Source organism: Pteronotus mesoamericanus, unplaced genomic scaffold, assembly GCF_021234165.1.
Source record: "Pteronotus mesoamericanus isolate MK-2021 breed Mesoamerican mustached bat unplaced genomic scaffold, CSHL_Meso_final contig_20, whole genome shotgun sequence".
NCBI classification, from domain to species: Eukaryota; Metazoa; Chordata; class Mammalia; order Chiroptera; family Mormoopidae; genus Pteronotus; species Pteronotus mesoamericanus.
Genome location: NW_026555085.1, coordinates 94772932 through 94796346, shown reverse-complemented (window position 1 = coordinate 94796346; position 23415 = coordinate 94772932). Strand labels below are relative to the sequence as shown.

The 23415-nt window shown below is 45.1% G+C and overlaps 1 protein-coding gene across 1 annotated transcript in view; it reads right to left on the bottom strand.

The window, feature by feature from the left end:
- PLEKHG1 (pleckstrin homology and RhoGEF domain containing G1) overlaps positions 1 to 23415 on the bottom strand; it is a 156983-nt gene that overhangs the window by 1959 nt on the left and 131609 nt on the right. Inside the window, exons 8-15 of the mRNA XM_054570111.1 lie at positions 22381 to 22563; positions 22194 to 22289; positions 21916 to 22002; positions 16633 to 16666; positions 14355 to 14432; positions 12719 to 12757; positions 10880 to 10902; positions 5732 to 7376 (exon numbers count right to left, since the gene is read on the bottom strand). Of these exons, the coding sequence (XP_054426086.1) occupies positions 5732 to 7376; positions 10880 to 10902; positions 12719 to 12757; positions 14355 to 14432; positions 16633 to 16666; positions 21916 to 22002; positions 22194 to 22289; positions 22381 to 22563 (2185 nt within the window). The remainder of the gene's footprint in view (positions 1 to 5731; positions 7377 to 10879; positions 10903 to 12718; positions 12758 to 14354; positions 14433 to 16632; positions 16667 to 21915; positions 22003 to 22193; positions 22290 to 22380; positions 22564 to 23415) is intronic.

Sequence of the window (23415 nt, the reverse complement as noted above, 5' to 3'; positions counted from 1 at the left end):
GTCAAGGTCTTTGGGGGGTCCTCCCTTCCAGCACTTCAGAACGGCAGGCATCGATTCACCCACCTACGCTTTCCCATCCCCTAGAAGCTGGGCACTGAAGTCTGGGCTTCCAAGGCCTTAAGAAGGAACCGTCTGTGTATATAATCGATCCTCTAATGCCTGTTGTATTGGTTCCAGAACAGGATTTGCCCATTACTTCCACAAAAGCTAGTGCCACTTCAAATTAATCTTTGAGGCCATTCTCTGCTCCACTTCTGAGTACAGACCTTTCTAAAGACATTAACAGAGCCCTGCTAAGAATAGAGAATTCTCTTGGACCAGGGATGATTTAAGAGAAAGAGCCCAGAGGTGTCAATTTCAAGAGCAGTTTCCCTCTGAACCCCCAACCAGGTACTCACAAGACTACCCTAGAATCAAAGACTCCCATATACCCTATAAATCACTCAGACCATATCTCCACAGTCTCTATGAAGGGAATCTATCCCACATGCGATAATCAGCAAGTGACATTACATTTTCTTCTTCTTTAAGTTATTTATATTTTTAGTAAACTGTTGTTAGTAAATTATTCCATAAATTTACACTAAATTTTTAGCTCAGTTTCTACCATTTCTCCTGAGACTATCTTCTATGAAGACAGAAAATAACCTGCTGTTATCCTGGGTGCCCTTTAATTTGTGAACCCCTCAAATTACTTGCTCCCTGGTCCCCCAAATCAGGTTAAATAATCTGTTTAACTTCTCATTATAGGCCCCATATCAAGATTGTTCAGGTTTTCAAATCCAAATTCCTTGGCAGGACAGAGATTATTAGGTTAGAATTTCTAGTAATAAATACTTGAGCTGCTATTCCTTCCTTAAAGGGCATAGTACCGACTCTCAATACCAATTAAGAACTGACAACCCCTTAGGACACTGAAAGTCTATCAGGGGTGTCCCACCTGTGGCCCATGGGCCACATGCAGCTCAGGTTGCCTGTGGATATGGCCCAACACAAAATCATAAATAGATTTAAAACATTACAAGATTTTTTTTTGTGATTACATGTCACAATGTATTTAACGTGTGGCCCAAGACAACTCTTCTTCTTCCAGTGTGGTCCAGCAACGCCAAAAGGTTGGACACCCCTGGTGTACATGGACACCAAGGTACCCATGGTAGCCATCCTGAAATCTATACTGTTTCATTAACTATGAAACCCAACCAAAGGCAGTTGGACCTTAGACGTAACTGTTGGTTAGCAGTTCCACCTGAAAGTCCGACAGTCCTGCCCAAGCCACCCTCACCTACACTATGGTCCTGAGCCTGACCCCACAGCTGAACTGGGAAGGCTCACAGCTTTCACAAGCTTCCAAGAAGACAACAGCTCTGGGGAAAGCCATGAGAGCTGATTTAAAAACTTGGCCACACTGTTCCAGTACCCAGATGTGACCACAGAGTCTTATAAGAACAATTAATTCTTGACTTTAGAACACAGTGGCCCACATAATCTGACACCACGTGCCATCCAAAATATCTGTATTATTTTTCATGCCTTTTTCTCCCTTATCACCCTCTTCTTCCTTTGCTTAATAAAGTTCCTATTTACCTCTCAAAACCCCCCATATGCCCTACCCTTTCCATGAATCCTTTTCTAACTGATTTCTCTTTCTGAGGCCTTATACTGAGTGTACCCTTGTACATATTTAGTGTGCAACCAATAGTTATTGGTGGAGCACAAATGCATGTACATGCCTGCATGCACATACACTCTTGTGTTGCTAGTTGTTTTTTATATGGGTTAGTTTATTATTCGAGCTAGTCTGTGAGCTTTTAATCTGGGGAAACAATCCCTACAGAGCCCCACACATAGTTTGAGATAGAAAGTGATTGCAGGAAACACTTCTTTACTCGGATAACTTTGGGACTCTGCCTCCTATTTTCAGCATCGTGTTGAAAATGGATGTGCTTCACCTAAGACCATGCCACTGAGAGTGGAAAGGCAGCCTCGAAATCAGGGGCACAGCAGGACACAGGGAAACGGGAAGATAACCTCTGGTTAAAATGCTTCCTGTAGGTAACTCGTAATGCATAGTTTATCTTTGGATAATAAAAAAAGTGGGCCATTTATAGATTTGGAATAAAAAGTATCTCACAGGTAGACAATATACTGTGTCTATCCAAATTTTGTTTTGTTGTTGTTGTTGTTGTTTTGGTCTAAAGTTGACCTTCTATGAGAGACTCTAACTTGCTTGATGTGAACAAGAGAGAAGCTTCCAGAGCAACAGCTGTCATTAGATTTCCTGAGCCAGATAGGTAAGAAATAGCCAGCCCAAGATAACACTAACCTAAAAAGCTTAGTATTAGCCAGCTGGATCAAAGTTTGCCCTCATCCTTGGTTCTGCCATTAATAGTCTTGATAGAACATGCACATTATTATTATGTGACAACCCCAAGGCTGTCTCTGGTTTATTTCTCTTTTTAATGATTCCAGATAAAAATGTGAAAGGATGCTTGTTGAGAGAACTATGAAATACACTGTTTTCAAGACAGAGGATTAAAATCAGTGTGTCTGATGTTGCTGGAGATATGAAATGAAGCATAAAAGGTCCTTTTGCCTTCCCTACTTTGCACAAGGAGGAAAACTCCTGAAGCCTGTATGGCATTTCCTCCCATGTAAAACATGACAGAAAAGGGACCCCCAAGCCCTCGCTGGCCTCAAAGACTCTCAGGAGGAAGGTCCAACAAGCTACATCATGCTCTAAAAGGTAGGAGCGACTAGACCTGGTTGGGTGAATTCTAGGCGCAAATCTGACCCGGGGCCTATAGATCCCGGCTAGAGAGTTCAATAAAGATGCTCGAGAGTTTCAGCAGGTGAATAGGGTGCTCCTCCTTCTGGACAACACCGAGAGCAAGCTCCTGGCAAAGTGGCAAGGCCCATACGAAGAAGTCTGGAGAATCGGTCCATTCGATTACGACGTCCTGTGCCCAGATAAACAAGAGAGAGAAAAGGAGTCATCACGTCAACTGATTGAAAGCCTAGTGGGCACAGGAAGTGGTCTCGATCCACCCAGATGGAAGATTCCTCAGGTTCAAGAGGCAGAAGGCCTAGGGACGACTCCACTCTCAGAAGATGCCTTGGGCGAGAGCTTCTCCTCTTTGTTGGGGAGAACGTGATAGCAGCCCACCATGTTGAGGAAGGACCCAGACACAAAGCCGCAAAAACACTCTATGGGGTCCCAAGATACACCAGCAGGCAAAACAAAAAGGAGAACAAACCAAAAGTGAAAAGCAAAAGAAAACCACAAAGGGAAATTTATTCATACTTAAAAGAAGAGTAGTAAAGAAGACTATTCAAGGTAGCTGTAAGCCACAGAGTCAGTATTGAAAGATGTGCTTCTATTAGGGTTGGAATTTTGCATTTTAATGGATGGCCTATGTTCAAAACAACTTGGCTCAGGGGAGTACCACTTTTTAAATGAGTCTGCTGGCATAATCATCGGCTCCTGTCATCGGCAGGAGCTTTAGCGTTTCACTTTCTCTCATTCTGAGGAGCCTCAGCCCAGATTCAGTCCGTGGCTGCACTGCCGATTCACTGCTGTTCCCTTTGCCACCTAAGCCCCCCAAAGAGCCCTTCTGCAGCTGGAACTCGGCCATGTGTTCCATGTGTACCAACAAACCAGCTTAGCAATCCAGCATTGCAAAGGGGACATGAACTAATTCAAGCGTATCACTGCAAAGAGAAAAATATGTGCGACCTAGTCCCTCTCACATTTGTACATAAGTCACTTTTAACCTTTACTTAAAAAGAAGAACATCTCCAAAAGAGCCTGTAAAGTCCTTCAGGTAACAATTCCAGGGCTCCACTTCCCTACCTGTTAAGAAATTTTATTATATGATTAGCTCTAGGAAAAGAGTAGAGCTTTAGACAATTTGTAAATACTCTCACAGTTTAAAACAAAATCCCTAGAGACTTGTGTCATGTAACTTGTAGATTCATTGAGGACTTGGATATCCCCTTCTTATTTTCTGGTTTCCATGAAGACAAAGAAACCAATCCCCTAAAAAGGAGGATAGTGGCGTCAACCTGGTAGGGAAGCCACTTTGCCACCAGGCTAAGCATCTGGACGTACCCTGATACTGAGCTGCTTGGTTTTTACTTTTAATTGGAGAACCATCTCCTCTCATTTGATACTAAAGTGGTCCTTTGTCAGAAAAGCTAGGGCACGGAATCGTAACATATGATTGAAAGGCCATACTGTTTAATATGCTAATTCCTGAGCCTACCCCAGAAATCTCTCTGGATCTGGAAGGTGAATAGATCCTCAGGTGAGAGAGCAGGTGCCTTAAGGGTGGGGGTTCTTTTCATGACAATTGGGTGCTTTATTCTCATCTCTGCTCCACCACCAAGATGAGTGTTAGGTTTTGTCCTCAGAACCCTCTGTAATTTAGCCAGGGGGCATGTACTTCTTTATGACAGAGAAAGAAGTCAAGCTATGAACATCTCATTCCTTCAGTCCTAATCTCACCATTATCAGACCTGAGGTCCTGATTTAGTTCTGCCGCACAAAGGAGACTTGACTAAAAGAATTAAACTTGGAAGCCTATATTAGATTACCAAACACATGCTTTAAGTGCATTATAGCAGCTATTTTAAAAAAGTCACCTAGTAATCGAAACACATGAGAAAACAACTGAGTTAGAGGGTAACAGGTAAGTTAAATGCAAAAAGGATTCCTTTTTGTCTCTTAGGACAAGTATGCATTTTTGTTGGGATTCTGGAGCAAAAAGCAATTTTATTCCTTACGCTTCCAAACCTTAAAAGCTCATGTGAGCTATTCCTCCTGACATACTGATGCATGGGGAAAAGCCCTAGATGCCACAGGTTAAAGTGACCACTGTTTCCCACAGTTCAGATTACGTCAGAGGAAACTTCTTCAAACATCGAATCTGTAGTGACAACGATACACGCACAACAAAAATCCTCTGAGACCAAATCACGCTCTGACTTGCGTGAGTCGGTGATGTGCTAAAGGGTCTGTGTTGCTTGCTGGTGAAGGGGTACAGAGCTTGCCACCCCAAAATATGCCTTTGGGGAATATCGATTATTTTAAGCTGGTTATGTTTAAGAAAAGGGAGACACCAGCAAAACCTTTGACCTTCCTCCTAACTTCCTAAAAGGAATTTAGATAATTCCAGCAGGAAGTCATCAACATACAGTTTAATAAAAACTAGTGACAGACAGGGAGGGACCCACCAAGGCCCATTGGTTCAAAGTTCCCTGTGTCCCATCGTTAAAGACGATGGCTCCTCAAACATTTATTTAGCAAACATTGCTTTTCTCCATGTGAGTTGCTTTCCCGCCCTTTGAAATCCCAAATCACCCCCGCTCCCCACGCCCGCCTTCTCTTTAGCTCCAGAATGACATATAAGCCTCAACTGCCTAATACATCCTTGAGTCTCATATTCTTAGGGCACCCCCACATATATTAATATGTCTGTAATACATTCTGGACATTTTCTCCTGCTAATGTGTCTCATGTCAATCTGATTATTAGCCCAGCCAGAAGAACTTACAGAGGTGGGAGGCAAATTAGTTTTTTGACAGCCCACTTCGTAAGTCTGTGATCTCACTCTGAGAGAAGGTATGCCTGAGTGACAATGTGCTCACGGTTTTAAGGGCATTTAGAACCTGAAAGCTGCTCTCCCGTCTCACTTTCAAGAAGGCAGAAAAGCAGTGGGAAGGAACGTACCGATGGCAGGCCCTCCTTGCTTCTTGTTTTCTAAGATGGCTGCCAGGTCTTTGTGCACAGTTTTATGCTGTTGGCTGGCCGGTGGCTGCTCCAACTCGGGGCTTTTCACTTTTAAAAGCTGATTTGCCTTCTTGATCTTCTGACTGTACTGCCTCGCCATCATAAAAACTCTGCTTTTGGTCTTATCTGCGGCATCCACCCCAGGGTCAGGGTTGTCTAGGTCTGCTTGGGACAGACTGTTGTTGGCCAAGTCATAGGGATTTTCCATGGGAGGCACTTCAGCGGCCAGCGACAGCTGGTTTAGACTCATAAAGGAGCTTTCTTTGGATATGAGGTCTTCTTCCAAGGGGCAGCTGGCCCGGCTGGCTCTGCTGGGCCTGTCCTTCAGCGGCGTGAGGAGGGCATGGCGCTCAGGGAGCGAGAGCGTAGACAGGGCCCGCCCCGTGTCTTTGCTCAGCTCGGGCGTGCTCTCAGCGTGCAGCCTGTCTTGCACATCATCTTTGCTGACGGGAAATGCTGCGAGGAGCCGGTCTCTAGCTTTGACTTCGTTTTTCTTAATGTAATTTTCCAGGTCATTCCAGATTTCGTCTACTTCTTCGGACAGTTTATCAGATATAGACTTATCAGCTAGAGGCAAGTTACAGCTGAAAGAGTTATACAGCAAACTCAAATAGTCATTATCAGAGGGTCCCTGGTGGTTAGACGTTTCGTCCTCACTGAACTGGAGGCTGTCCTGGGAAATGAAGGGCCGCAGGCTGTCACAGCATGCAAAGTCAGTGTCCAGACCTAAGAAGGTGCTCCTCTTCGGACGCTGTAGGCTGCTGCATTTGAAATCCAGAGAGGAGGGTGGGTCTGGGAGCCGGATTGTGTCATAGATGTTCTCAACCACCTCGAGTTCATGTGTGCTTTGGTTCGATGCCTCGCGCCCTGTCAGAGGTCCGTCTTTGTTTGTGTGCACAGAGATCTTCTCGCGGCCAGCTTGGCTTTTTGAGAAGGCTAGCTCTGGGGTGCTCTTGGGTCGAACAGAGTCCCTGGTTGATTTTAGGGGAGTGGATTCAGCTTCTTCTCGTTTAGCAACCATTACTTTTAAGTCCTCATAACTTATGTTATCATAGACGTGGTCTATATCATCAATAGTCAACTCTATAGATGACCCAAAGAGAGTCAATCCGTCCTGCCCTTCTGTTTTAGGGTCATTCTGCAGTTCCCTTCGGGGGCTGTATGGAGAGCCATCGCTGTCCCTCATTCCGACTTCAGGAGGGCACGTGTTGCTCTCACCAGCACTGCTAGCTCGCCTAACAACCCTGTGGCCAGAATTGGTGGTCTCTGTGGACTCAATCTGTCCCATGTGCCAACTGCAAGGGCGACTTGAAGTGCTATCTTCACACAGTCTGGTAGAGTTCAAATCTGAAGAGGAAAAGGATGGCACGAACATCTGGTAATCATCTTCATCATCCTCGTGGTCCTGTGGGGACCGTCGGCTGGGAAACAGGGCTTGCCTGATCTGGTGGTCTGTCCAGATGTTTCTGACGGCCCCGCCCCCGCGAAGCGCACTGAGAATGGCAGAACTGCCGGGCTGACTGTCCCTCTGGGCAGGAGATGGCCCTGCCGAAGTCCGCTGGGGAGACCCTTCCTCTCTGGAGACCTGAGGAGAATGGAAACACATTAATTGAATTGCAGCACCGTGGACACATAACTTACGATGCTCTTCTGTATTTACACGTTGCTCCTCCCACTAGATGGTAAAATTCATAAAGAAAATGATCGGTAAACATTGATTTGACCTGAGTTGAAAAGCACTTTAGATTTTGCAAAAGGGGCAGAAAGGACAGGAACTGGTATTTACTTAGAAATAAGCTAGGTCATTTGCAGATACCCTCCAAACTTGATGTTCACAATCACTCTGAATTAGATATGGTTGTGCCAGTTTCACAGTAAGGACATCTACACTCATAAGAACTCAATAACTTGCTCTCAGTAGTCAGAAGAAAGGCTAGGACTCAACCTCAGGTCTGGCTCCAAATCCCTTACCCCAATGCAGGGAATCAGCTAACTACAGAAACTTCTTAGGTACTCCAATAATTCCGACGTGCCCTTGGCAAATAACATTATATAAAGATACATATATAGACATTGAGGGCCATAGTGTCCGGTTTGTATTTGGAGCTTGACTCCTAGGAGTCTTAATGTGGCTTTTTGTGTCCCAGGAGCCCCTGCCAGTGATCTGACTGCACGTCCCAAGGGTCTCCCTCAAATCTGCAGACCTGCCATGAAGCTGACCAGGACTGCCTTGGTTTACAGGTTCTAGGCAAAGAGCCTTTGTTGCAGGAATGTAATTTAATCCACTATTGAGCTAGTGACATTTTTACTTGCCTTCAAAATACAGTTAATTAAGTAATATTTAGATGCCAGTTAGGAAGTAAAATGTGAGTGACATTAACGATGTCTAATCAAAGAACACAATGGGGTCTTTTTTAATTTGGAACGTTTGTAGACAGAGCTCAGGCCTTCAGACTGGGGGTGGGTTGCCCTCGGAGGCCCCTGTGGGTACAAAGATTGCTTCAAAGAGTTTCTTTGAAAGGGTTAAGATCGGTTCAAAATAATTAGTAACAGGGACATATTTTCTAATCAGAACACTACAGTGACCTATTGGAAATGTCCAATTAGCAAAAATTTTTCATTACTTGTCAATGATACTGGGATACATATAGCCTTGGAATATCTACCTGTCAATATGTCTGTCTGTCTGCTTGCCTGTCTAGCAGGGAGGGAAGAGAAAAGGAGAGAGGGCAAGAATAAAATCTCACCTTGAATGTTATTTTTCTATTACAATTTTAAAACTTAAATCCAATTAATTATTTAGTCTTTTGTTCATGTTTTTTCCACATTAGAATTGTGGACCATTTGAGGTCTAGAAACACATAAATACACACACACATAATTACATATACAGTGTTATATTCATGTCCCTCTGCCTTTTTTCCCCCTTTAGTATTTTTCCCCTTTAATCTTACTCAGACTGCACTGGTATGTTTGTAGAATATAGGTGCTTAGTAACTACATTTTATAAATAAAACAGGTTAGTGTTAACTAGCTAAGTCACAACAAAACACTTTGAAAGTACAATAAAAAGATTTGTAAACAGCCAGAAATAATACTGCCTTAAAAATCATCCCAGAAAAATTCCCAGACATTTTAGACACTTAGGACACCTGAATTGTTAATATCAAAGTATATTTTGAAGGTAATTACACGTGAGATGAAGATACCAGTACTTTGGAAGGTAAAATTTTACATCTAATACATCATCAGGAGAACTGAAGGAGCTCTTAGGTTGAGAAATAATCGGTACATGGATTGGGACAGCCTCGCAGCACATCGGTGAGATCCCTCAGTCTCACGAGAGCCACGGTGAGCCTTCCTCTCTGTTCTTCCACATCCACAGCATTATGGCTATTTAATAACAATGTGACAGTAGCTTATGAAGGGCTTACTTTGGGCCAAATACTGTACTGAGCACTTTTAAAAACATATTATCACATTTAAACTTTATAATACCTCTGTAAATTAGGAAACTAAGTCTTGGTCAAGTGAACAGCCTGCCTATAGTTATAAAGCTTATGAATGGCAGAAATGGGTTTGCATTCATGTCTTAATGCACAGCTTCTATATGTGCTTAACCTTTCTGTCCTTCCCCCTCCTCCTCCACCGCTCTCTCTATGTGTATATATATATATATATATAATATATTATATGTATACACACACATATACACATGGCATTGGAATATATATTCTAGGAGAAATAATAAGATATTATTAGGGACTATTCCTGTTATGAACTCATTAGTCATTAGTAAATCTGTTCTCCTTGCATATAGTTTATAGGTTCAGTACTATTAGGAGGTGGAATTTTACCATTAAGCAAAAAGTACATTGGTGCTTCAGTTCTTTCTTGTCTTTAGATTTCACAGGATTTAGCTATTCCTCATACAGAGGCTTGGCTTGATCACTATTGTAGAAATTTTTCAAGAAGCTCTTGAGATGGTATCTCTGGGACTAATAGAGCAATCCCCTTACCGGCCCTCCCCCCCCCTGCCCCCCCCCCCCCCCCCACCTCTGGCCCCAGGACCAGTGGGCTTGGCTCCATCTGTATGCTGACTTAAAGAGCCAGGCACCTCCCCCCACCCTGCCCACCATAGTGTTTATTTATGAAAACAAAACTAGGTTAAAAAAAAATTCAAACTCCCCTGTCATATTTCAGAACCATCAACCAATTAATATTGGTAAGTTTTAAAAGCTTCCAAACAAAAATATGCACTACCTGAAGAAAATCTAAGTGCCCTACATTTTAAGAAAATCACTTAGAGATAAGACTATATTGATTTTTAAACATTTAATTGGATCTAACTGAAAGCTATAGCCTTTACTAACAGCCACTCTGGCCCTGTGCTAAGGCCTGGTGCAGGTGACATTTGCACAGTTACATCTTTATAGATACAGAATGTTAATCAAGAAGCCGTGATCAGTTCTCTAAGAATTGTTCACTGAGACAGTTGACCAGGAGCCATTCTGGGTAAGGTTTACTTCGGTCAGGATGCAGCAGCTACACGTTATAAGTCATAAATATGGATATATATCTTCCAGTGGAGCACGCCATTTTTATTCCCCCCTCCTAACCTTTATCAGAAGAAAAAAGATCAAAACTTGTTATAGCGAAATTTAATTATATGAATAGGATCCCACTGCTTACACTACCAGCAGGACCGTATTCTTAGTAAGGGATCTTTGTGCCTGAAGGCTAATGCTTGGAGAAGGGAGTGATAGATACTCAGGATGTAAGAACCTTAGTCTTACATGTGCAGAGACACAGGGCAATGTGGGATGGGCCAGGCTAGGATGTACAGCTGGTAACATCCTACAGCAGCCTACAGGCTTCTGAGAGGTGGGGTGGAGGGCCAAAGGCTGTATTGCCTTCATTCTGAGAGATGAAGCAGGGGAGAGAGGTGATAATAAGGATGTGTCCTCACCTAACTCTACTTCAAAATGTAAAATAATTTTTTACACTTGGAACACAGGCTGGAGATGAGAGATATAAGCGTACCTATAAAAATAAACATTTCAAAATAAGAAACATAAGGGTGCTTACCTTTTGGATGTCTTGTGCTGTTCCTGAAAAATAAAAGTTATTTTTTTAAGTTTGTGGATTAAAAATGCATCTCACAGATAAGTAAGCACTCATATTCTATAGGATTTTTATACTTATGGTTCATAGTTAAAGCCAAAGAAACTTCTGGGCCCTTTAGACCTAATTTTCAGAAACTGCCTCGCCAGTTATATGCCCTGCACTACAGGTAAGACAACCTTACATCCACCTGAGCATTATCATTCTTAGTCCCTGAGAGCAATGGACCAACGCATGTTAGTAAATTTAAAAAGCTGTTCCCCCTCCAAACGTGTAGTACCTGAAAAAACTCCTCATGGCCTTGGCCATGAAAATCATTTAAACAAAAGACCATGTTTCTGTTAATTTTAAAACATCCTATTGGTTACAATGGAAAGACAGCCCTTACCACCAGGAGCACCTAGGCACTGGGCTAAGGAGTGGTACACCTGGGACTCGGGACAGACTTACAGAGCAAAATCCTTGCGGAGACTCTTCCAGGCACCTTGATTATGTGCATTTCATCTTTAAAAACTGCTTAATTACGGAGGCATAGAAAGTAAAAATCTCCACAAATCCCAGCCGGTGGAGGTAGCCAAACTTCACAGTTTAATGTTCATCTTTCTAGGTCTACCTGCTGCTCTCGTCCCACCACTAGGCAAAGTTGTAATTTTTAAACTAAAGGTGCAATATACAATATTGCGTTTCGTGCTAAATATACGTGGACACTCTTGTCAGTAGGTAGAGACATGCTCCCTTCTTTTTGACAGCTGCAGAATATTCCCTCTAAAGCACATTTTAAATGTAAATGGATATTACCACATTTTGCTCCAAAAAGGTTGCAGAAATTCACATGCCAAGAGTTTCAAAGTGCCTGTTTTTCTGTATCATTTGGTCAAGCTCATGGCTTTCCCTCCATTATTTATCTTACTTAAATGCATGATTTTTCTGATTACTGATATGGGACCATTTATCAATTTCGTTGGCCATCTGTGTTTCTTCTGTGGAACTGCCCAATTACGTTGTCTACCTTTTAAAAAAGCGTCCTTTGTCTCTTCTTTTTGATATATAGAATTTTTAAAAATAATATGGGTATTAACTCTTTTATGCCTATTAACTATATTGCAAATGTTTTATGTCATTTGGCTTTACATTTTATAATGGGGCACTTTTACTGACATGAGGCGGGTCGGCCCCTCGCAGAAAACAGAATTATCTTCCGGAGGGCAGGCGCCTTGCGAGAGGCTCCGTTTGGCTTCAGTGAAGTTTTTTTGAAGGCTCTTTCAAAGCGCCTGCCCATTTCATGCCGGGTGGCTTACGAGCGCACCCGCCCACACCGCACTGAGTGCCCAGCAGTTTCTGACCCTGAATGGCATGACCCCTGTGCCCCACCCTCCCTGTTCACCCAATCTTGCCCCCAGTGACTATTTTTTTGTTTGCTTCTCTGGATAAAAAAAGTTCTCAAAGCGAAAGGTTTTGCTGATGTGGAAGAGGTGAAACAAAAACTGTCAGAAGCACTAAAAGGCACCAAAATCAATGAGTTTAAAAACTGTTCTGAGCAGTGGAAAAAAGTCTTGATAGGTGTATTGCATCAAATGGGGAGTACTTTGAAGGTGACTGAAGTTTGAAACATAAGAATAAATCTACAGGTTTTTTAATAAATAAATTCTGGGTTTTTTGGATCCCCCTTGTAGAAGTTAATCAAGTCTATAAATCTGTCACTCATCTGGTGCTTTTTCTTTTTCTTTTTCTTTTTTTTTTGTGCGTATGGTTTGACAGTGAACATCAACAAGGCTAAAAAGGAAAAGATATTTTAGGACTTACCACTGGTCTTCAAAACTTTATGTGATCTTGAGGAAGGTTCTGGGAGAAAAAAGAAGGCCAGCATCATTTGCAAAGCCAAATCAAGAGGTTTTTTTTCCTGTATAAGTAAATTATTAGTCGATGGGCAAATCATTTCAGCTCTAGAAGTTTTCCACCAAATTTACCTACATGCCCATTGCTTAGAGGTACTTAGCAGTAAGACATTTGCTTCATCAAAACTGGGATATAAACATTAAGCTGTGCAGTCAGGAGTCACATAACAGATGCCAATCCTACCAACGGGTACAGCAACTTCCTTAGCTTTAACTACCTCCTGTAAGCTGATAATGTTCAATTTTACACTCTTATGCTGGGCCCCTGTCCCAAGCCTCAGGCCTGATAGGGCAACCGCGGGTCGGACATCTCCCCAGCGTTCCCACAGGCCCCGCAAACGCGGCACGTCTCCACCTCTGCTGGCCCGTCTCCTCCCACGTCTGCTCCTTCACCTGTCTTTCTTATCTTGGCCATCATTGACACTACCCTCCCAAATTATCGACCGACCGGGGGCATTCCTCCTGTTTTTATCCATCAGCCTTGCGGGGCCCCATAGCGTTCCACCCCGGCCACTGCGGTCTTACCCAGCCTTCCGCATCTCTCACCCAGACTGGAGGGGCCGCTTCCTGCCTGGCCTCCCTGCCTATTTCTCTCTCCCTGTCAAGCCAGAACTCTGTTTGCAGAAGGCAAGTATCTTATTGCTTGCTATCCTTCCGCGGCTCGCAGGCTCGAGTTCCAGCCCTCGGTGTGGCCTTCTCGCCTTCCACGGTCAGGCCCCGCTCTGATCCCCTGATGTCTGTGCCGCTCTCCTTACCGGTCGCCCACCCCGACTCCACCCCCAGCTCCACCCCATGCTGCAGCCGTCAGAACAGCTGGCAACAGAGGTCCCATCTGAGATGTGCTGTCTCAAGTCTTAGGGCCACTGCACGACCTCGTCCTTCCCCTTCTGCCTTCGCAGCTCCTAGATTCCATCCGGGGGTACCAGTTCGCTGCTCTCCGAAGCCCGCTCTCTCCTTCCTGGAGCGCAAACCTCTGCTTCGGCTCTCCACGCTCCCTTCCCTTCAACTCTACCACAGCTCTATCATACGGACTGGTATTTTTTGACTTTCCCATTAGACTAGGAACCCTTGCAAGCAGGAGTCATGTGTGTTATTTATTTTTGCATTGTGATCCTTAGCACAGATTACACAGGGACTCAATAAATAGTGATTCAGGTGGAAAAAAAAAATCTGAGGTCTGCTTCAGCAGCTGTGTGTTAAAATTTTAGGTTTGAATCATCTTTGCCGTGTGGCATTTATAGGATACAATTTTCCCCCTGGTGACACTAACTAGGGTTTAAGTACATGTGTGCCCATGGTAAGATGCTATGCGAAGCAACATTACTTGATTAATATGTGTTCTAGGCGATGGAAAAGAGAGAGAGTTAAGTAGAAAAGAGTTTGAGAGCAAAAACTCAGGAGCCCCATCTTGATGCAGCCACAACTGCGCTCTGACTGGCTGTGAACTCCAGCACCAGAAAGAAAACGCCTTTTGTCAGATTGAAAGGGACTCTCATTGCTAGTCCCCCACAGTGATTAAATTTTGATTACAACATTTGAATTACCAGATTTTCTCCTCGGCCGGTACGGAGTGGAGAGGGCTTTCGCCTGCCCCTCAGGACTGTAGCAGAAGCCCGGATGATCTGCAAAGGCAAGCGCACGTGTCAGGGTCTGGGGACGCCTCGGCTGGGACCCTGACGCACTCATTCTCCTGCTCGACATGACTGGGGTGGGATGTGCACCTCAGGCCTCGGCGTGTGCCCCTGACAGGCGGTGGGGCCGGCCCCCGCGGAGGCCCTGTCCAGGTAAAACCCCTGGGAGAATGTCGGGAGGCACGCGTGCCTGGCCTGGTGGAGGACAGCAAGCCCGTCCTGCCCCTACGGGAGCTGCCCTGCGGGTCAGTGACTCATAATTCCCTCGTCTAGACTTTGCTCCTTGGAGCCTTTGACGAATGCTTTAGGCTCTCTTGTGAGAAAAGGGTTTTCCGTTTGATTTCAGAGTTTGTCTCTCTACCCCGGCTGAGGGGCACACGGACTTTGGATTAAGGAAATCTGGTCTAACCCTAAAGCGCTGCGGCATATCAGTGATCACCTGCACGCGCCGGAGCCTGAGGGGAACAATGGAAGGATGGAGCTGGAGACCGGTGTTCAGATCGGGGTTAACGCTCTTCAAAGGCACCGAACGTGGAGAGGGTTCTGAGGGTCACAGAGACCACACGCTTCTGCAGTGTTAGTGGTAAAGTTGTATAAATAAGGTCATTTGGTCCAATGGACTGTCCTACTCTGTTCACACTCAGCCAAGTCCAAAGTCAGTGTCAGGCAAATAAGGTTATTTCCCTAGACCAGGCTGCCTGGCCCTGTCCTGGGCCCAGGAGGCAGACATACGGCACCAATTTGCAGCTTGAAATGATTCTCTGCACCGTAAAATCTTAATGGTGCCCAAGAGCCAGCCCAGATCCTGGGAATGAGGAAATCATTTCATAAATGGAACCCATCACAGTAAGAGCGGACCTGTCCAGGCCCACCTCTCCGTCTTTCCTACTAATCTCACCTGGCCATTCCTGACCTTGCCTTCTCTTTAGAATGCTTTTATTAAAAAAAAAAAAAAAAAAAAAAAAAAAAACTTAGAGATTTCCACTGCATAGAACATGGGCATTTAGAGACCACCGGGCAGCGAGCCCCAGCCTCGTGCTCTGGGGGGATCCTTCCTCAGAATCTGGTGGACGTGAAACACAGCCTCCCCGCCACCGGGGCAGGCACGCTCATCTTTCTCCTTCAGGAATGTTTCTTTGTCCTTCTGGAGAGTTAACAACCAGCTGGTTGGAGACTAAGTGAGCCAGTGTTTGCACTTGGGGTGATTCCTCAAATGTAAGTGATTTAGAAAGTTTTAAGTAAAAGTTTGTCAGACCTGGCTGTCAGTCTTTAAAGTCATTGTTTCTCTTTTTATTACACTGAATCTGGGAGGTAACAAGAATACGATAAGTGCTACTGAACAAGGTCTTGTTTTATAGAAAAGACCTCATTTCTATTTATTCTCTGCCTGCTTGAATAAGCTCAGAAATACAATCACATCAGTGGGGCAGTTGTAATTTCGAAATATGCGCTGTTATCAGGAAAACCAGTGACTATCTAGTTATCATGATGCCTTCAGGTAATCAACACAATGTTCTGTAGATGGGGGGAGGGGGGAGGTGGGCTGTGAGACCTTCATTGCTGGTGGTGATGGAGGATTTGACCCTGGAAGTGTATCTTATGTTGCTACCATATTTTGCTGTGCATAATGCACTCCTGTGTATAATGTGCGTGCATGTTTTTGGCCCAAACTTTCAGGGAAAATTCTTTCGTTTTAATTTTTTAATTCCATTATTTATTTATTTACATTTAGAAACAAAACCAATTATTGTATTCCAGGGTATTATTTTGCATACGGGTATCGTTATTGCTTTCTAGAGTTACACTTTCAATGCATAAGCATAAATGAAAGAATTAAAAACATTTATGTAGATACAGAATTAGTTCTACCCACGTATAATGTGCATCCTTATTCTTCCCTCAAAAGTTTGGGCAAAAGTGCGCATTATACACAATAAAATACCGTAGTTGACAGAGGCCCTCACCCCTTGGCTGGCCATCAGGTGACTCACTGATGAAGCAGGAGGAATCAACTTAGCAACAAATCAATGTGTCAGGAAGGGATAATACTGGCTGTTGACTCTATTTGTTAAAACAGTGAGTAGAGAGCTGCTACTTACAATTGACATTGTTATAAACTTTAAGATAGAAAAATGTGATAGATACAAGTAGAAAATGAAGTTTCAAAATCTGTAAAGGAAACTGAACTTACGAATGGCATCCATTTCAAGTATTGCTTGCTTGGCCTGAAAGAAGAAAGTGTAGCTATTAATTGCAATTATCTTGTTTTGAAGGAGTATCTGCTTTAAATTACCAATCTTAATATGGGTCTTATCCAACTAAGAAGTGGTTTTTGAAAAGCGTTTACATAAATTCATTCATAAATACATAAAAGCATTAACTCATAGTTCAAGGGATTCAAACAGAGAAGCGCCCCCATGGGGGGAGAAGATGTTGCACAACAGAGGCACTAGAGCTAAAACTCCAGCCCCGACCTGGAAGGAAAGGAGGGAGGAAGCAAGAGGGGGGTGGGGGAAGGGAGAGGGTTGGGAGACAAAGGGAAGAAGGAGGCGGGGAGAAAAAGGGGGTGCAGTAGTGGTGGAAAGGGAAGGAGAGGGGAGAGAAGAAAGAGGAAACATTTCACCAAGCAGTTCCAAAACCTGGCTGATCATTAGTATCTGCTGGTCAGCTTATCATAAAATGTGGATTTCTGCTACCCAACCCTGCTCTGCTGAAGTCAACCTCCATCTGGTGATCCAAAAGCCTGGGAAGTAAGGCCTAGGATCTGCACAACTGGTCTTCCCCAAACCACTCAAGAAAGATTGCTGGGAGCTTTCTGTTTTCCTCCTTCCTATGCTATGAGATTGTCACCAGCTAACTCTCCTGGCTCCCTATAGCACCCCCGCACCTCCCATCTTTTGTGTGCGCCCTAGAATCTACCAGAAGCGGACTGAGCTGCGGTGCCAGGGAAGAGCGCTGAAGGGCCTGCTCGGGCACTGACGTGGTGGGTGCTCTCACGTCTCTGAACGCGCTCCCTGGACTTGAAGATGGTCACAGGGCCTACCTTCCAGAGCTGCTGCTAGAACCCAGGGTCAGCGCTCAGCTCCTCCCCAGGGAGGGCCTGGCAGCCTTGGCTTTCACTGTCTCTGCGTGTTCTCCCCCCTCCCCCCTCGCCCCTCCCCCCTCAGCCTTCTGGAGTTTAGTGCTTTGAGGCTTTTAAACACTGTTATTGTTGTCGTATGTTATTAATATTTCAGGGAATATAAAATGATAAGATAATTACCCCAACTAGCTGCCTAAGGATTAAAAAAAAAAATAGGTTGGGTAGCTTTTCTTGCTTATTTAAGGTAATTTTCATTTTTCAAGGGTAGTGTAACTGAACCTACAAGCATTATGCTAAAAACAACTTAAAACGTTATTTTAGTTGTATTTTGTACAATCTGGGACATCACAGTAAAAATATTTAGGCTAAGCGGTACTCATTTTCTTTTTAACAAAAGGGGTAAAAAAGAAACTTTGATTCAGTCTCCATAACTTGGAGAAAACAAACGTTTGGATTGTTATAACACTGATACTTTATCATGCATTCAAACTCTGAATTACTAGTTCAAATTAATTTCAAACACAAATGTGAGTTCAGTTTCTGTGAAGTGCATTTACAGAACCATGGGAATATATAAAACTCAAGAGTCTCTACCTTCACCTTTATTCTCAGTTAATCCGGATGAAAGTTAGTTTATACACCCTGTGTATGAACAGGCCATGTGGCTATTTCCAAGAACTGTTCTGGCATCTATAAACTTGACTTCAAAGTGCTATCCCCACATTTTCCACTAGGGGTCAGCCAGGGACCATTATTGAATTAAAGGAGGGGGTGGCCTCGCGGGGGCGGAGGAACTACACCAGTGAATTTGCAACAACTGTGTTGGCATTATTAGACTGGCGATGCATTTCTTGATGTTAAAAAAAAATTCTCCATTATGTGTTTCCTTTATTTAATAGGAATAAATATATTTTGATAGCTTTAAGGAAAAAATTGAGTCAAGAAGTGAAAATCCAAATTAATAATCTACCAAAATAAACTAGAAAATTATTATAACACTCCAATGGCTAAAGTGTATTAAATAAGTATGTTTTCATTGCCACTGGAAACAATGCAGTGAAGACTGGCCCTTTGGAGCCAGACAGACCTGGGCCTGAATATGGGCTCAGTCATGTACTATCTGTATAAACGGGGCAATTTTTGCTTCAAGTCTCTGAGCCTCTGTTTTTATTTCTCTGAAGTGGGGAGAATAAGGCCTTCCTCCGAAGGTGTTCTGTGTAGAGTGAGATAAGAATATGAAGTTCTGAGCACGGTGTAGGTGTGCTAAAGGAGGTGTAGCTGAAAGGGAATTAGATTCTAAAAGGATTGGCAAGTTTGCTGAAAAAGCATCTATGGTGACCACTTTAACACGTAAAGGGAAAACTGCCTGGAACATACAGACCTAGCATGGGAGAAAGAGCACAGGCATGTCGGCTACTCGTGTTTTATAATGGCCTACAATTGCCTTGAGCAGTTTTGAACTTCTAGTAGACAGGTAAACAACAGGTGGGGCACATCAAAGACGCCCTGCCATTGCTCAGAAGGGCATTCCAAGGCGCAGGCCAGCAACCAAATGACTAACTGAGGAGAAAATGCAGCCACCTCTCTGCATGAGCTACCTGACGTCTCCAAACACCCGATGACAGGAGACTCATGCCTCTGGCGAAGCACACACCCAAGCACGTTCATTTCCTGGGTGCAAAAGCATTGCAGACAGCCCTTGAGAAGGTGCTGCCGATGCTTTTCAAAATCTACAGGGGGCAAAATAGACCTCTCTTTCTGAGAAATCTCAGCTCTCCTTATTTCCCACCCAGTTCTGCTCTCAGGGCCATCACCCAGTTCCTGCCCCACGTCACCCCTCCTCGCCCCAGCCGGACCATGTCACCGCCCACGTGGACAATCCACGCTCCACCCTCACCCTGGCTCCTTGCCACACTATCCCTCGTCACCTTCTTTCCACTCTGGGACAGCAACGCACAATCAGAGCTGCCCACAGAAACGTACTGCCACCCAGAGCTGCCCTACCGCAAAGGCAGGACTCTCAAGGTTGCTCGTCCACCTACAGATCTCCATACTTCCATCTCCCCACCTTAACTCCTGCGGAACCAGTTCTCTGACTTTACGAGACCACACTGCTTCCCCCCGTGCCCATTTTCCTGGTTGGTTTCACTGTGTGCTTAGCCTGGAAAGCCTGTTCCATTGCTGCCATAGGTGCTGAGGAGCACCTCCCTTCCCTGCCCTGTTGACCCTCCCTCTGGCCAGTCCCCACCGTGGGGGAAGCCACGTGCACTGCAGTTCCTCAACACCAGCTTCTGAGTTGCTGATTCATGGTGGCCAGCACCAGCTGGGTCTTGGCTGCCTTTCCAGGTTATTGTAGTTGTCCCTGCTGACTGGCCGATCCATTTTCTCCAGCAGGTGTTCTGGACCTTTCCACTTCGAGCCCCATCTTTGCTCCCCTCGCCCAGCAGATGACACCACTGCGATGGCAACAAAGTCAAACCCTTGATCTTCCCTCAAATCCACCTCCAAGCTTCCCTGTCCTCTTTCTCATCTTTCTTCTCTCTCCGCCCAGGGAAGATGGCCTTTCCACAACTGACCCCGAGACCTGTGCTTTTGATCCCACCCGGCCACTCCCCCAGGGTCACATTCCAAGGAGCATCCCTCCCCTTAGCCTTGCTGTTCCCTCTCTCCCCATCTCCTTCCCCTCTGTTTCCCTCTGTGCCCACATTCCTCGCCTTTTACAAAGAGTGTCTGGCTTTGATATTCCCTTTCCTCCAACTAGCACCTTTTGTCTTTACTGAACTCTGTTTTAAAAAAGAAAAGCCTACACTCAGTCTGTTCCTTCTTTTACCCTTTCTCTTCAACCCACTACAATTTCTCCCTTGTCCCTCCGTGGATGCAGCTGATGCCTACTTTTTGAGTCTGTTTTGACCTCTGCAGCATGGGTGGCTGTTACTTCGCTCCCACTCTTTGAGACTCTTTCCTTCCTTTGCTGCCACACTGTTCTCCTTGGTTTTCTTACTACCTCACTGCTGCTCTTTGGTTGTTCTCCCAATCCTGCTCTGCGCTGCAGATCACCTAGATGCTGGGATTCCCCAGGATTCTTCTCCCTTTAGACATTGTGCGGCGCGCTCCTATCCAGTCTCAAGTGGTCTGGGTGGAGGGAGCCTCCCAACCCCCAGCTTCCAGGACCTGAATTTCCACCTGTGGCTGACCTGCCCTTGCGCAGGTAGCAGCGCTCTGCCCTCTTGCTCCCATCCGACCGGTTCCTCCCCTTGGCAACCTCTTTTGGAACTTACAACACCATCCTCTTGGCCCAACTCCTGACTCATCCCTGACGTTTATTTCTCCCTCTCCTCGAGCACTTCATGGGCAGAATCCTGTTCGCTCTGCCTCTGTGATGGGCCTTGCACCTGCTCCCCCTCGTAGGCTGTGCCTCCCTGGCAGTGCCTCTCGTCTCTTCTCTAGACTATTGTGGTGGCCTGTTCGTTCCTCTCCTGGCTCCAGTCTCACTCCTCCCACTCATTGTCACACTGTTCCCAAAGTTGCACTCTCAGAACATGGGGCAAAAGCCTGCCATACCCTGCTTCCAGATCCTTCAGAGGTTTCCCACCACCAAGACAACCCAGACTCCGCGGTGCGCGGGGTCGAATCCCTTCACAGCCCCGCTGACCACCTTCCACTCCTCCAGCCTCGCCTCCAGCTCCATCTCCTGAGGGCTCAGCCCTTCTGTCTTGGTTTTGTTTATGCTGTTTCCTCGGCTTGGTTTTCCTTTTCCACTTCCTCCACTTAATAAAAATATTCCTCATCCTTCAAAATACTGAAAGGTGTTTTCCTTCCTCTCCCCACTCAACTGTAATCGAACACTGTACCCTCCACAACACTTGGCTCGTACCTTTACTAACCCCTCATGGCGAGCTCCCTCGCCTACACATCCCTTCCCTGCTGCGCCTGGGTCTGGGTTCCCTCGCATTAAGCCAGCTTTGTGCACCATGGGTGCTCAGTGCACCTTTAAATAATTCTCATAGCTCTCTTTATTTTCTGCTCATTCTCTAGAAATTTACTTGTAGTCTTTTCCTTATTTTTTCTTCTTTCAAGCTCCAAAGGAAAAATAACAATTAAACAACAACAACAAAAAAAACCCCCACAAAAAAACAAAAAAACCCACAAAAAACACAAAACACACACACACACACACACACACACAAAACCAAAACACAAAAACCCCAACAACTCTCCACAGCATCTCCCTATCTGTGAATCCTCTTGGTGTAAATGGCTGGTTTAGTTGGTAGCTGACAGATCCTCTCTCTCACTTTCCTTTGTGGGAGTTGAGCGTTTACTTCTGCCAGGCTGCCTCCCTAGGACCTGAATGTCCTTACACATTGCTGCATGGCAGGCTTGCGGTCTCACCTTTGCTGGAATCTTGGCCGCATGGTTCTCCAGGATCAGCCTCTTCAGGTGTAGAACCCACAGGCGTTTGTCCTGCTGAGATTTCGCCTATAGGAAGGAGATTCAGACAGTCACACAAGTCCCGCCTTCACCACCAATGAGATTCCTGTGCCCCTTTAACCCTCTCATGGGATGGAAAACACACCACGTGGTCAGAAAGCTCTAGAAAGGCTGCCTGGCACCAGGTGCTCACTGTCACCGAGAGCAGGCCTTGGGAGGAGACGGGGCCTCGCTTTTACCTGAACTGTGTGCTGCAGCTTGGGGTTCTTGTAGTGGAAGACACTGAAGCTGAGCGGCTCCTTGGGGATCACCTCCACGAGCATGAGGTTGCCACACTGTGCGGGGAGCAGAGACAGGGTGAGCTCGCGTGGGAGAGAGTGCAACAGGCCACTGAAGCCCGGGCCCGTGACCAGCATGCAGACCTACCAGGATGTGAGCTTTGTATGTAAACGTGTCATCTCTCTTCTTTGTGATGAGAAGCAGCTTGTCAAAGAGGAAGAGGGTTCGCTCATTCTTGGCCCGCTGGATGCGGAAGGTTCCTTCGAGCACCAGTTCGCCATAGCTGGTCAGGTCTGGCCCCTTCCAGTTAGTGAGCAAGCTCTGTATCTCCTGAAAAAAAATATGAGCATTTCATGTGATGACACAGGAGGTGGGGAGGCAAGGCAGCAAGGACATGGTGGCCCATTTCTTGAGCCTCGAGAATGGCGTCTGAATACCTATGACAGGATCCAATGGAACTATGTGGCGTCTGATGGTGTCTATGATCCATGACATTAATCTACGTTTATGGGTGGTGCCATTGAAGAGGTAACAGGAATGAATCAAGCTGTTAGTTGATGAGTTGCCCATTACTTATTTCCACTCCTAGATAATCCCCCTCCTATGGCTGGCGACGTAAAGAGGCCTTTGGTATGTGACCTTCTCAGATGGACATCCTGCCCTTGACTTTCTCACCCCCTGTCCTCTAGACAGAAACCTTCAGAGCTATTGATCTGGATAACTTCTTCCAGAAACGGAAGTCCACACCACGTACCTGGAACTTAAGACTAAAGCCTGTGGAAAATCATACAAGACACATCATCTCAGAAATTTCCTGATATTAATCCCATTTATTTAGGGAAAGGAAATGCACATTACTTTACCACTACGTTTTGAATGGAACCTGATAAATATATATTGATAGCATGACTTTGAAGTTTCTTTGGGATTTACTGTATGTCCATCTCCATATTTTTTAAGGAGGCTGAATTTATTACTTTGAAAAATGAAAATGTTCACAAACAGCATCTAATTAAGCAGCTGCCAAGACAACCGTAATGAAATGTCATTGGTATAAAGCAGGACAGGAACGGAGATGAGTCTGGGCCAGAGGCTGACCGAGCAGCGTCTTCAGAAGGCCAAACAAGATTCATTAGGTGTGAAAATACAGTCATTTAGCCATTTTTGGAAATGCAATAGATA